The sequence below is a fragment of the Eublepharis macularius genome, chromosome 10 (genome assembly GCF_028583425.1).
Source record: "Eublepharis macularius isolate TG4126 chromosome 10, MPM_Emac_v1.0, whole genome shotgun sequence".
Lineage (NCBI taxonomy): Eukaryota > Metazoa > Chordata > Lepidosauria > Squamata > Eublepharidae > Eublepharis > Eublepharis macularius.
Window position 1 is genome coordinate 31,877,412 of NC_072799.1, and position 14,072 is coordinate 31,891,483.

Consider the following 14,072-nt stretch of genomic DNA (forward strand, 5'->3'; position numbering starts at 1 on the left):
CTGCTAATTGAACTGCATCACAACAGAAGTATTTTTGATGTTCAAAGAAGTCTGTTAAATGTAACGTTAGAAAGTGGAGAGGCTGAACTGTTTCTTTTGACCAGTATTAAGTGCTACTATTTAAAACATATGTAACAACAACCCTTTGAAAAATAATTTCTTCTGGAAAGAATCAGGCTTTATGTATCAAAACCCATAAATTAACAAAGATTATCCAGAAAGAGCCATCCATCTATCCTAAATCAAGACCTCCTAGAGTGATTGAAGTTCACCATGGTATTTATCTTGTCAACTTTAAATCTAGCTAGACATCACAAATACCAGGATGATACTGTGTTCATATTACACTCACTCAAGAAAAATTTTTGCTTGATGGAGCACCTGTCTTTCACGTCACCAGTCCCTGCATTAGGCCTATAGAACAAAAAATTATGAAAACATTTAACCAGAACTTTTACAGAGCTCTTCACATGATGAAGATAAGAAAAAACTGAAGCATTCACCTGAAACAAAAAATTATTATGTTGTTTTCAGCTCAGAAATTACTGAAATTGATCTGCAGGAACACTATCATCAAAAACAAGACATCTAATATGTATAGTGAAACTGCAGGGAAATGCCATTGTATTGCAGTTGTTTGTAATTTATTTGGAACTCTTTTCCAATGCTATCCTAGGAGCTGAGGGTCCAGGAAGGGAGTCAATACCACATTTTATTCTCATAGAACTGTGAGGTAGTCTAACAGTGCCACTCTAAGCAGAGTTACACATTTCTAAATTAATTGAAGTCAGCTCTGCCTAGGGTGCATTGCAAGCAGGGCAATATGGGCTTATAGACAAAAAATACTTCTTCAACAATAAGGTGACAGAATATGGCAAACTCGGCCTTTCACACACTCTGCCACCCACCCTTACTTCACAGGTTTGGGGCTTCCCAGGCAGGTAAGGACTGGTCTCCACACACCAAATGTCTGGCCTCCAATTTAGCAAGCAGAGAGCCCTGAGCTATCTATCTCTTCTTCCAGAGGCTACACCAGACAGGCAGCCTGTTCCCTGTATTCACCTCCCCTCACCCATCTACTGCCCAGGGTTGTTGGGGAAAGGGAAGTTAGAATTTATTTTCCATATATATATTGCCATCATTTACTTAAACTGGGCCATTTAACATGACCACAGTGTTTGAGGTCTCTGTGCGTGATATTTTCCTTCAGCCAACGACTTTAAGCCAGCCAATTAAATAAAACAGAAAGAAGCTTTATTTACAAGTTGGAACATAGGAGTGAATGGTTTTAAACTCATAAATATACTGGGGTTAAGCAGGGAATGTTTCACTGTAACAGAACAGGTTTGTAAACAGCCATCAAATATCTCTGCTGCCTTCTCTCAGCAGTGTCCAAAATATTTCTCTAAGAGCTAAGCTACAAGAGACGAATTACACGAGGAGGAGTACGTGAAGGGAGTCACAATGTTAGCCGGGAAGCTGAGTTTTAAAAGAGATTGGAAGGCTTTGTCAATTTCCCCTCTCTACAGAGCCAGGGAGATTTCTGCTCAGAAGATTTGTTTATTTCCTCTTGCCTCTTAGAAGGGTAGGTGAAACTGACAGAGCCTTCAGGAGACAAAGAGGAAATTAACAAACTCTCTGAGCAGCATCTCCCTGGCTCTGTAGAGAGGGGAAATTAACAAAGCCTTCTGATCTCTTTTAAAACTCAGCTTCCCAGCTAACATTGCGACTCCCTTCACGTACAAGTCCTCGTGGAATTCGTCTCTTGTAGCTTGGCTCTCAGCATCTTAGAGTGGAACTACAAGTGACAAAAGGCACAGGTTGGACACTTGTCAGCTTCCCTCAAGTTTTGATGGGAAATGTAGGCAGCTTGGAGGAATGTTGGACAAGTGACAGTTGAAAAGTCCATTGGACAGCAGTCAGAGAGCCAAGCTGCAAGACTAGGATGCCTACATTTCCCATCAAAACTTGAGGGAAGCTGACAAGTGTCCAACCTGTGCCTTTTGTCACTTGTAGTTCCGCTCTTACTCTCTCCAATGGACTTCAACTGTCCCTGGCTCAGCATTCCGCCCCCTCTCATTGGTTGGTTTCTCAGGAGAGGTCAAGCTGGAGCTAGTCCTGTCCATCATACTATACCATTATAAACTGCGTGTGAAAGATTATGCTTTTCAAAGTTCCCCTATATTAGCAATTCCCTGAAAAATATCAACTAGCACAGCAAGTGAGGGACTACATTGCAGCCTTTCTCCTTGGTGTTCTTAATTTAATTTAATTTAATTTAATTTAATTGATTTTTACTCGCCTTCCCCACAAGTGGGCTCAGGGCTGGTTACAAGACAATATAACAATAAAACAATTTAAAATGCAGTACATAGAAGTAAAAACAGTAACATTAGACAGTTAAAACAGGTTAGCCAAGATGGCTATCAGTGTTCACAATACACAATTTCTGAAGGAAATTTTTACTCATTGAGTAAAGAAGTATACTTACCAACACTGAACTTCATTTACCATGTAGTTGTCCACTCAACCAATTTAGATATATCTCTCAGGAGCTCTACACTATTGTTTTTACCATCCAGAATACATGGTATCATTTGCAAACTTGGCCACTACATTGCTCACTCCCAGTAATGGAAACAAATGAAAAAGCGGTATCGGCGTGTATCCTACCATTCTGTTCAGTTAAGCACAGCAACTTTTTTGGCAGCATTTTCTGTTCAGTTAAGCACAGCAACTTTTTTGGCAGCATTTTCCTCCAAGGCAAATAGCTTCAGAGAAAGGTTTTCCCTCACAGGAAGATTCTACATGTCGCTGAGCAGAGTCGTAGAATACCATCCACTGTGTTTGGGTCCTTATTGAGGCACTGGGGGGGGGCATCTAATTAGTCACTGTGGGAAACATGATACTGGACTACATAGTCTTCTGGCTCAATGCAGCAGGACTCATGATCCTGCACTATATGGGGTCAAGAACTAATTAAGTTTCATTCTAAAATCTATTTTCTAATTTGTTATTGTCTACTATTATAGACACTATTTGCCATTTTTCAGTATGAACTATACCTTCTCTCCTGCATCACCTTTTGGTCCACTTTCTCCTGGATCACCCTAAAAATTAAAATAAAGAACAAAATACGTGTTTTGATTCAGCAGGAACACTGAATTAAAATCCATAAAATGAATTAGGGTTTTTAAAAATTATATTTGTTTGCCAGAGAAAATGAAAAGAGACTATAGTAATTGAACAGAGACATTATAAATTGCAACCCCCACCAATACTGTACGATGAATAAATGTCAGAGCTTACAGTTTTGCCAGTTATTTAAAAAGCACGTGTCACCATTATCTCTATATAGTAATCAAATCCATCAAAAAGGGTTATAAAGGAAAGGAGATCCCATAATTCAAGGGTCTTCATGTACAAAAGTAAAACGAAATTTTCTTGAAAAGTATAATGCTTACAAAAGCCAGTAGAGAATCTTATCTCTAATACTGACTTTTCCATGTGAGCAATTTCTGCAGCACATAGGTAAGACGAAGCAAATGGCAAATGGATTTGCAGGTTTCCACTGCAAAGCAATTTCATTCTGAGCAGCAGTGATGCTCGGTTTACCTGGCAGGCAAACCCATGCAGCAGCTGAGTATCACACCTTTTATCAAGCGCTTGCAGTAATTTCTCTGCAATTATTGTTGGAGAGTTACAGTGCAATCCTAAACACAGATACATCCGTCTAAGAGCCAAGCTACAAGTGACGCCTGACACAGGTTGGACACTTGTCAGCTTACCTCAAGTTTTGATGGGAAATGTAGGCATCCTGGTCTTACAGCTTGGGTCTCCATTTAATTGAAGTTTACAGAAACCCCAAACACACACACACAGCAGAGGGGAAGGGGGGGCCTAGTGAGAGCCCGACGCCTGCACTCCCCTCCTGACCGCATGTTCTCCCTCCCATAGACTGCTGCTCAGTAAACTTCAATTAAACGAAGAGCCAAGCTGCAAGACCTGGATGCCTACATTTCCCATCAAACCTTGAGGGAAGCTGACAAGTGTTCAACCTGTGTCAGGGGTCACTTGTAGCTTGGCTCTAAGTCAACTTTCTTCATTGGATTTAGAAGGTATTGTTTTAGGATTGCACTTTTTATCTCCATATGAAGAAGATGACTAAGGCCTGCAGAACAACTTAAGAGAGTTCACAAAGCTTGGAAAAATATTGAAAAGTTTAAATAGTCAAAAGACTAAGTTGCACAATTTCAGGTTAGCTGATCTGTAAGAATTCATATGTATAAGGGTTTTACAGTAACTCATCAATAGAAATTGGTCATCTATAAATTAGAGTACATAGACTGCATGTGCTACAATCTGTACATAAAACAGGGCTTCATACAGATAGTCCAAAGTTCCACATTGCATTAGGTTTGTTGCATATTGCTTGGTTTGGTGTGGAGGTCTCATCATGAAACTAAATAAACTAAGTAAAAATTAGCACAAGTCCATTGCAGCTTTAAAATCGAATTAGCATTTTCAAGAAATCATTTTCAATAAAAGACAAAATAATTCACTGTGAGACAACCTGAAAGTTGTAAAATTTCAGAATCAGTAGCTAGATTACAGAATTTTGCAACTGTTAAATCACCATGCTACATCTAGTTATAGTTCTCAGCTTTCAGCCCTTTATTTTTCTCAAGTTTGTGAATGGAAACCTTGACCTCAGCATCAGTATGACTCTAGACAATACAAATGCTGCTTTAAAATGGAAAATGTTAATAAAACAATCACTTTTTGCAGTATCTGAACATTACTTTTGTTAATAATGTCCTGAGGGTAGTATACTAATGTCTTGGGGACTATTCAATCCTGTTCCATTTGCTCTGAAGTGCTATTCTTAAGAGCTACTATTTGCATGGATTTTGTTCTCGTTTCTTTGACAGATATCTGTCCCACAGATAAGCTGAATAACATAACCATCTGTTATTTAATGTTGAAGCCTTCTGGAGAAATAGGTATGCAGGCTTTTTGTCTTCAGTGCTTTCATCAAAAGACAATTTCATCTCTCTTGCCTTCTGCAACTAACTATTCTCACCAGAGTTGTCATCTCCTTAGGAATGTACGTAGTACAGGACATCTGAACTGGCAATTTGCTGAAGCCCCAAGATCCATAATAAAAATTATATTATAGGCCACAGAGCTGCAGCCAGTCTGCACGTGGAATCCTAAGAACAGTTACATCTTTATATGCCCATTGAAGTAGGATTGCACTATTTTGTGCCAAATTACAACTGTGAGGTTTGTTTTTCTCCTCTTTCTTTTTGCGCCGTCAGTATTTTTGAGATAAAATAATGAGAACTTTAAAAAATTAAAACTGCAATAATTCAATTCCAAGATATGTATAGGCAGCCGCCACCGTGGCTGCTGCCCATACTCAGATAATCCAGTCCAGCTAATCCAGCAGGTTTGCCCCGGGTGCCTGCACGCCTAGATCCGGTGCTGATCGCAGGAACATGCAGAACTGCTTTGGTTGCTGCTGTAGAATATTTAAAATCAGTTTCCAAAGTGGTCAAGCAATTCTTAAAGCTTCCTTAAGTGCTTGGTTTTCTGCAGATTTTTTTTAAAGCAAGCTTACCCTTTCTCCTCGATGTCCAGGGTCACCCTAATTGAAAGAGACAGTAGAAACTTAGTACGAGGATTATCAATGCTTCCAAAGTAGAAGCAACTTTGAGAATACTACTTGTCACAACACCAATAAAATAAATCTAAAGGAAGACACTACACATTTTTCTGCTTAACTTTTGTACATTTTTAAGTACACAAAGTCATATTTAATAACTTTATATCTCTTTAATCACAACTCAACAATTAACTCAAATTTGTAGTGTGCTATATGTAGAGTGTGCAGCAGAATTAGAGATGTAAAATTTCTGGAAAATTTTGAAGCCATGAAAAGACCGGGGATTTCCATTTTATTCAGAAAAAATTGGTGTGAAAATTGAAATATATATAATACTTACTGTCCCTCCTGTCCTATCAAACCAAAAATAATTTTACTGCTTTTAACAACATAAAATGCATTATTTTTTTAACTTATTTAGCATATAAAATATGACACATAGGTTGCTAACCTCCAGATGGGGGCTGGAGATCACCTGGAATTACAACCAGTGATAGAGGTCAGCTCCCCGGAGGAAATGGCTGTTTTGTAGGGTGGACTCTCTGGCATTATTCTGTGCTGAGGTCCCTCCCCAAACCCTGCTCTCCTCATGCTCCACTCCTGGAATTTCCTGACCTGAAAGTGGCAGCCCTTTTTATGAAATTTAAAAGTTACAAAGGTCTGACCTTTCTATAAGCAAAATTACAAATATGCCAAATACTTGAGTGAAAACTGCAAGCTGATGCACTCTATTTCATGTACCTTATTTCATGAACCTTAATTTTTGCTATCTGAGAGGTTGAAAAAATGGGAGTTACAGAGAAAACACATGCTTTGCAGTAAATTCCTTAAAATATATTATTTGGTTACAAAAAGGATTATACACTCATAATAAAATCAGTAACATATTTTGATAAGTAGTTAAACTTGATAACATTAAAGCATGGAGTTATTCGGAAGTGTATTGTCTTGATACCCCATCAGTGGGTATATGTGTCATAGTAGTTTGAGGGACAGGTAAAAAGGTCAACTATATGGGAAGAGTCAAGTCAGAAAAGGACAACAGAAGGGAGGCAATAGCTGAGAAGCAATGAAAGCCCTGTGTGCTCCCTTCATGAAGATTAGGTATACTCCTAGGTGCAGAAATGTGTCTTGTATTTAAGAGCTGTACATGTATACAGAATGCCCACCTTGTCTACAAAATATTGCACTCATTCTAAAAGAGATAGTATCTCATAGTTTTTTTCAGTACTCTCCTAATTTTTCCATTAAATAAGGCCTCAGGTGAAAACAGAGGGGAATTCTCTGGATTTTTCACGTTTTTTTAAAATCCAGGCCTTCATAACTCTAACAGTATTGTCATTTTGCTGTATTTATTACTTACTAACATTAGCATAACTGAAAAAATATTACTAAAGTTAAAGGTTTCAGGAACTGGGCCTTAATGAATAATTTATCAAAGTGGCTGCTAGAGACACGCCACTCCGTATGTCAACTGCCAGAACTGAAAATGTTCAGTTAACGTTGTGCCACTTGAGCATGGAAATTTTTTAATGAACTGAGCACATAATTCTGTGTAACACAGACCTCTTGGCTTCAGAACTCCTCATAGTGTACAGTACTCCTAGGAAAGGGCACTGCTATCTGAAGAGGCAAGAGACATCCTGCTCTGAGATACACATTCTTTACCAAGAGATGTTCTTTGCCAAGAGCTATGTACATTTTATTTATTAATTAAAATATTTATATCCTGCCTTTCTCAAGGCAACTTACAAACTATCAAACAATAATACTCTGTCATGGTATAAATATGCAGAACTCAAAACTTGCTTATCTGTTTCTCTATCAGTGTAAAGGCCAATGGGCATAGCAGAAAAATAAAATTAACACTTGCCACACTGACACCCCCCCATTTATATTCCTTCATGACTTTGGGGTCATAGTTTGTATGCATATGTGTGCATGTCTGTGCACACGTAGCAAATGCACATAAGACATATCAGGCCAGTATACTAGGACTGCTTCTACACACGTTGGATAATCCACTTTCAATACTCTTTAGTGAACATTTGAAACTGATTTTCCATGTGTGGAACAAAAAATCCACTTCTAAAGGATTGCGAAAGAGCATTGAAAGTGCATTATTCAATGTGTGTGGAAACGGCCTAGGTCTTGCCTGCCTTCTACATGCACCTGATATGGCATGAGTTCAGGAAGCATTTAAAATTGTTTCCATGAAGCTTGAATCCTGGGAGCCTCCCACTTCCACACACTCCTCCACCTACTGTTCTGATAATACACATCTTAGCCTGTTTTTTCAGGCTGAGATAATAAGTTATATTCAGATGTCCTGAAAACCCTTGGTCCATAATGGACTTGAACACAGCATACATTAATAAAGCATATGTTTTCTGTATATGGCATACTAACAGCTCCTGCAAGGGTGTTGGCCTTGTGAAAATTTGCCTCACATACTGGCCCTGGCCCTACAGCTATTCTGTGTTCCCACGGCCACATCTTAGCCTTATTGTGCCAGATCAGTGAACGATCTCACAGCATACAGGACTCCTAGGAGAGGGGAACCTTAATCTATTCCTTATGCCCTCTATATACCAATCAAATCAATCACGCTCAAATGCTCCCTCACACTTGCCATCCCCATCCTTCCTTCTCCCTCAGAACATGACTGAGTTTCCTGGCTTGCAAAGCCTTCAGTCAAAGCCTTGCAGATACTAGATTCTGCCCCTTACCAAACATACAAACAAGGATTCTAAACCACCTCCTATGTGCCCAGGCATCTATTCAAAGTAAATTGGTTGCAAACCAGGAAGCTTTCGATCATGCTCCATGCAGAAGAGGAGGGGGGAAAGAGCATGGGAGCAACAGAACAAGTTTTGTCTGTGCCTATCCCAGACAAACAGAGGTTTGTTCATAATGTCTAAATGTGGCCATAGCTTCTTCTCTGTTAAACCAGACTGCTCCCAGACTGCTGTACAATGACTGTGTGGAAAGGGCCTAATACACTGACAGGATAGAGAAGCTGGCCTTTTGTATTTGGAGAAGATGGCAGATGAACATGTGAGTGGTTTAGCATTCTGAAACTGAGAGGTGGCCCAGATTAAATTGTTTTAATTTCCTTTCCCCCTTTTCAAAATCTGGCACAAAGGTAAGGATCCTCAGAATCCAATGTAAGAAAGCCTAGCTCTGTTGCTTTTAAATTACTGACTAGCACATTGTTAAGTGACTTTTAAGCAACTTTTCATACCGGGGCCGCAACCCTGACAGCTCATCTTTTGCAAGTTTAGTTACTTTACCTCATTCAAATTCCATTTGATGACTATTGATTTCTTGGCCATTCTAAAATCCGCTGCTGTGGAAACTAATTAAGTACTAAGTGCCATCATTTAGATTCTAAAGTGAGAAACTATGGTTCCCGAAAGGCCTATGTTCTTTCCTGATGGACAAAGAGCAAGCCAATACTTTTTACATTTTGCCCGATTAGCTGTCAATAGAAACAGGACACACATAGAGACAGACGTTTGAGAAACATTGGCACAGCTGAAGCAATCAGACAAGGTAAAGCCATGCCATTCACTGAAACCATGCATGGGCACCAGAAGAATGCATAAGGCAACTTCCCTTGGTCAAACTAACCCCCAATTTCATTTTTAGCCATTGCATGGTACTCCTGCAAGCCGTATGATGAGGAAAGCTCCTTGCTGCCATAGAATGGCCTTGCTTTGTCTAAAAGGGTTGATGAAGGTGCCCTAAGAAAGTTTTGAAATGATTTTGAAAGGTTCATTAAAAGGTCAGGAGAGCTGGGAACAGTATTTCTTAATAGAGCTGAATAAGTATTCCACTATTAATTTGCGTATCAAGAAATACTCAAATCCAAGATAATAAATATTTTTAAGCTATTTAATCAACAATGGTATGGGAACTTAAGAACGAGATCTAGTTGTCCATTACTAATGACAAGGTAAAGCAAGGCCATTCAGGAAGGTTGTACAGAACCTGGTATTCAATGATATGGCTTTTAGACCTAGCTTTGCTCCTGGATGGGGCTGCTGACGAGGGTGACAAAATTCTGGGACCTTGATCAACCTGGGGAAGCACTCTGGGCAAATTATATACTTTGCATATCATGCTTGGATTGGATCTGACTGACATGATAGAGGGACTCCAGAGGGACAGAGGGAATCTTTGTCTGGAGAATACTATGGGGTATCTTGGCATTACTGCTCCCAGATGTTCAGGAAGCAACTGTGGCAAGGCAGAGTGATTTTTGCCAGCTTAGACTGTTACACTGTCTTTGCTTGGAGAAATACGACCATACCACAGTTCCAGGGACTTCAAGACTGGACTTCTGTAATGCATTCTACATAGGAAGTCCATCTGGTTCAAAATTTGGCAGCCCAGCTGTTAGTAAGGTCTGGTTGCTCTGAGATTTTGACATCATTTTACATCATTTTAATATTGTTTTGATGTGTTGGTTTTCATTAAGAGTTGGGTATTGATTGACTGAAATAGGTGTTTCTCAGATACTGCATTAATTGCTATCGTACCTATAGTTTTGAAAATAGTTGTATGAGAGTCCAAGGTACCTCTCCTGGATATCACTTATGCTGCATTGCTGCTTTTCAGTGGCAGGCCCTCCAAAGAAACTCACAAAGATAAACATTTCAAATTGCATTTTTCCAGGCACATAGTCCTAGGGTTTGAGTAAAATGGGTAGAACTATTGCTGAAATAGGAAAATCTAAATTAAACCCACAGAAACATTGGTTGAACAGATCAAAAGAAGTATATGCATTAGTGAAATTAGCTGTTATGCAGAAATCTCAGGACACGGAAGAATTGGAAAGAATATGGAATTTAGCATTTAATAGAATGGAATGATCTTTGATAGAGTGAGGTCATTCCTTAATGTTTTGAAGGTTTTTTTTATTGTAGTAGTGCTGGAAGCTAGTTACTTCCTTCTGAAGGAGTTAAGGGCTTTAAATTATGTCACATAATGGCATTATAATATAGATACTGTGTAGACAGTGTATTGTACTTGTTTAAGTACTGGTGATTTTTGACCCGATCATTTTACTGATTCATTTTGCATGAAAGATGTGCTGCTATAATTAATAATCCATTAACTGAATTTGTGAACTTTCTATTATAAATGAATGAATGAACGAACAAACAAACTACTGCTTGTGAAATTACTGGAGATTTGAGGCCAGTGCATGGGAAGGGTACAGCCTGGGGAGGGAAAGGAGCTCAGCAGGGATGCAATACCAGAGTTCATCCCACAGAGTGCTACGTGTGTACTGTGTTAAACAACAAATATTCATTTATTGAGCAAGTAACTAATTGCATGGAAAATCATACCATCTTTTACATAATTTAATTTGAATACACAGTTAGGTAGGATTCATACAGTGTTGGACACTTAGCTATTATAATCATTCACTTTCTGCATTTTCCTGTCCAGTCAGATTCAATCTGGAAGGTTGAATGAGTGATTACAATAGGGTGGTTCAGTAATGTGTGGATCCAGTCACAGGATGCAGTATAGAACTTTGCTTTTTAAAAAAACTCACTGATTTCTACTATCTAAAAAAACCCATAAATGGAAGATAAAAAAACAGTCAGTGGTGCTCTTCCAAAAATGTTTGTGTTAGGCTTTTGCAAAGGTTACACAACAAAGCTCTAGAGTAGTGCTCACACTTCCATTTGCATCAAAGTATGTGCAAACTTTTGCAGATGTGGATGATAAAGCTGGATTAAGTTTTACTTTTCTCACAGAATCCTCTAGCTCAAAGACGCAAAACAGCTTTTGTTTGAACAGATGCCTTACGCATGTATAAGGTTCCATTTCAATCCAGTCCAGACAGCATACAATATAGAGTAGTACGGTAAGCTGAGAGCCAAACTACAAGTGACGTCTTACACAGGTTGGACACTAGTCGGCTTCCCTCAAGTTTTGATGGGAAATGTAGGCATCCTGGTCTTGCAGCTGTAATGGAGAGCCAAGCTGTAAAACCAGGGCGCCTACATTTCCCATCAAAACTTGAGGGAAGCTGACAAGTGTCCAACCTGTGTAAGACATCACTTGTAGTTTGGCTCTCAGTGTTGGGTGCAGGTGCTGCAGACATGGGTTCAAGTCCTTAAAGTTAATTATGAAGCATGATAGGAGAAGGTTCTCTCAGCATAAACTACCTCACAGGGATTATTGTGAGGATAAATGAGATAAAACCTATTATTTTATACACAGAAAGAAGGAAAACTGATCAGAATTTTCTCCACTAACCTTAAGCCCAGGAACTCCTCTCTCTCCCATTACACCAGGTTCACCCTAAAATGACATAAAGGAAAAATGATAATGAGTATCATAGACCAGTGACATGATAAAACTCAGGAAAATGCCATATACCGCTAAAGTAAGTACAATTAGACTACCACTGTTTAACTGACATTGAAACTGGAACAAACCATGTTCGCACTGAGAATACCATATCTGGACCCCCCCCTCCCCAAGTGATTTTAAAAAGTCAATTATTAGGTGCGCAAGAGCTCACTTCAGATTGGGACCGTGATGCACAAGAAGGGTATGTGTATGTTAAACCTTTCCCCCCATGTAGTAGCTCCCTGGGGCTTCTTCAGGAAGGGGAAAAGGTGCAGGGGGAACCTTAAACCCATCCTATGCACCATCATACCAATCAGGATACTGCACACCTGATAACAGCATTTTAAAAATTGCTGGTAACTAGTCCAGACATGGAGCTGCCAGTGCATGTCTGGTTGGGCCTTGAGCCAATGGAAATTATAGGTGTATGTGGGTCTGAAGCCAAAAAGGTGAATATAATTCGACCCATCTCAAAGGTGTGTCAACATAAAGGGCTGCACCAATGCTCCAATTCAGCATATAATCCCTGCTACCCACACAGCACCTCTGCACAGCCTGTGCACATTCCCCATTTCGCTGCCAAACAGAGATTCACAGTGGTTGTTGTGGGTTTTCCGGGCTGTATTGCCGTGGTCTTGGCATTGTAGTTCCTGACGTTTCGCCAGCAGCTGTGGCTGGCATCTTCAGAGGTGTAGCACCAAAAGTCTGGCAAAACGTCAGGAACTACAATGCCAAGACCACGGCAATACAGCCCGGAAAACCCACAACAACCATCGTTCTCCGGCCGTGAAAGCCTTCGACAATACATCGAACACCTCTACAGAGATTCACAGGTTTGAGAGTGGCATGGTCATACAGGGAAAGCTGCACAAAAGCTCATGTTTCATAACGGTAGCAGTAAGAAGTCTGTGGCAGAAAAAACACAACAGTATTATTACACCTTAAAAACTAACAGATTTATTACAGCATAGTTAAGGTACCTTTATATATTTTGCTGTTTTCATAAAATCCCATGGTACATATCTCTGTAGACTGCTTCCTGCACTTTTGCTTTTGCAAAATAGTGAACTCTTGTTTGGATTCTCCCCACTCCCAGTTATGCATCTAAATCTTTTCAATGTAGGATTTCAGACACAGAGCAGACTGAAAGGGGGAGGGGGAGTCCCTTTGTTGCATGAACACTAGATGAGACTATCTGTTCTAAGTACCTTCCAATAAACCTTCTCATTTAAGTTTGTAAAATAGACACTGAAAAGGAACCTGGTCTTTTTTTCCGTTTTAGAGGAAGACCTCATCAGGCCAAATTATTTACATATTCTGGCCAGAAGAGGGCACAGTCAAATCAATGTCATCCTGAAGTGAATCGCTAGAAATGAGTCAAAGATCTGGCCACATTCATTAGATTTTTTGTTTCTGAAAACATCATGAGACTTCAAACCATTAAAAGAAAAAAATCATATCAAAGAAAAACATACATCAGTATTAGAAAAGAACATTTTAAAGAGAGGAAGATGGATGGTACCTTTTTAAACTTTATTTTACAAACACTGCATTATTTCAAATGAATTAGTCCCAGCAGACTATTTTAGCATTAAGATGGGGGGAGGGGAAGAATTACTTGAAAACATTATCTAGAATGCTAGCTAGAATGTATGGCTTATTAGTGTCTTTATTTCATTCCATTTTTAAAATATTTTAATATTAAGGAATGTGAAGATATTTTGCAACCACTTGAGAGTGTCAAAAGATACATAATTTTAAAAATCAGGAATGGTATACTACACAACATTTTAAGAAAAAATATCTAAGAGAGAGGAATTATTAAAGAGTTATCTGAGAGCCAAATTAGTTGTGATCGTGTCCCCAAGTCTACCACAGGGACACCGCTTCGCTTCCATTTTAGGGATTAAATTCTTTCTGTTTACAAAAGCTGTGGGGGCCTGATTCTGATTGGGACTGCGGCATGTGAGGAGGTGAGGTTCCTGTGGTGTGAGGTGAGGAGAGGTTTCTGTTCCCCTTCACCTTGAGT

At 39.3% G+C, this 14,072-nt stretch overlaps 1 protein-coding gene across 1 annotated transcript in view; it reads right to left on the reverse strand.

Moving 5' to 3' along the window:
• Positions 1-311: 311 nt before the first annotated feature.
• LOC129336491 (collagen alpha-1(XXV) chain-like) overlaps positions 312-14,072 on the reverse strand; it is a 79,497-nt gene continuing 65,736 nt past the window's right edge. The window contains exons 9-13 of the mRNA XM_054989618.1: positions 11,948-11,992; positions 6,410-6,438; positions 5,624-5,650; positions 3,066-3,110; positions 312-414 (exon numbers count right to left, since the gene is read on the reverse strand). Coding sequence (XP_054845593.1) covers positions 312-414; positions 3,066-3,110; positions 5,624-5,650; positions 6,410-6,438; positions 11,948-11,992 — 249 coding nt within the window. The remainder of the gene's footprint in view (positions 415-3,065; positions 3,111-5,623; positions 5,651-6,409; positions 6,439-11,947; positions 11,993-14,072) is intronic.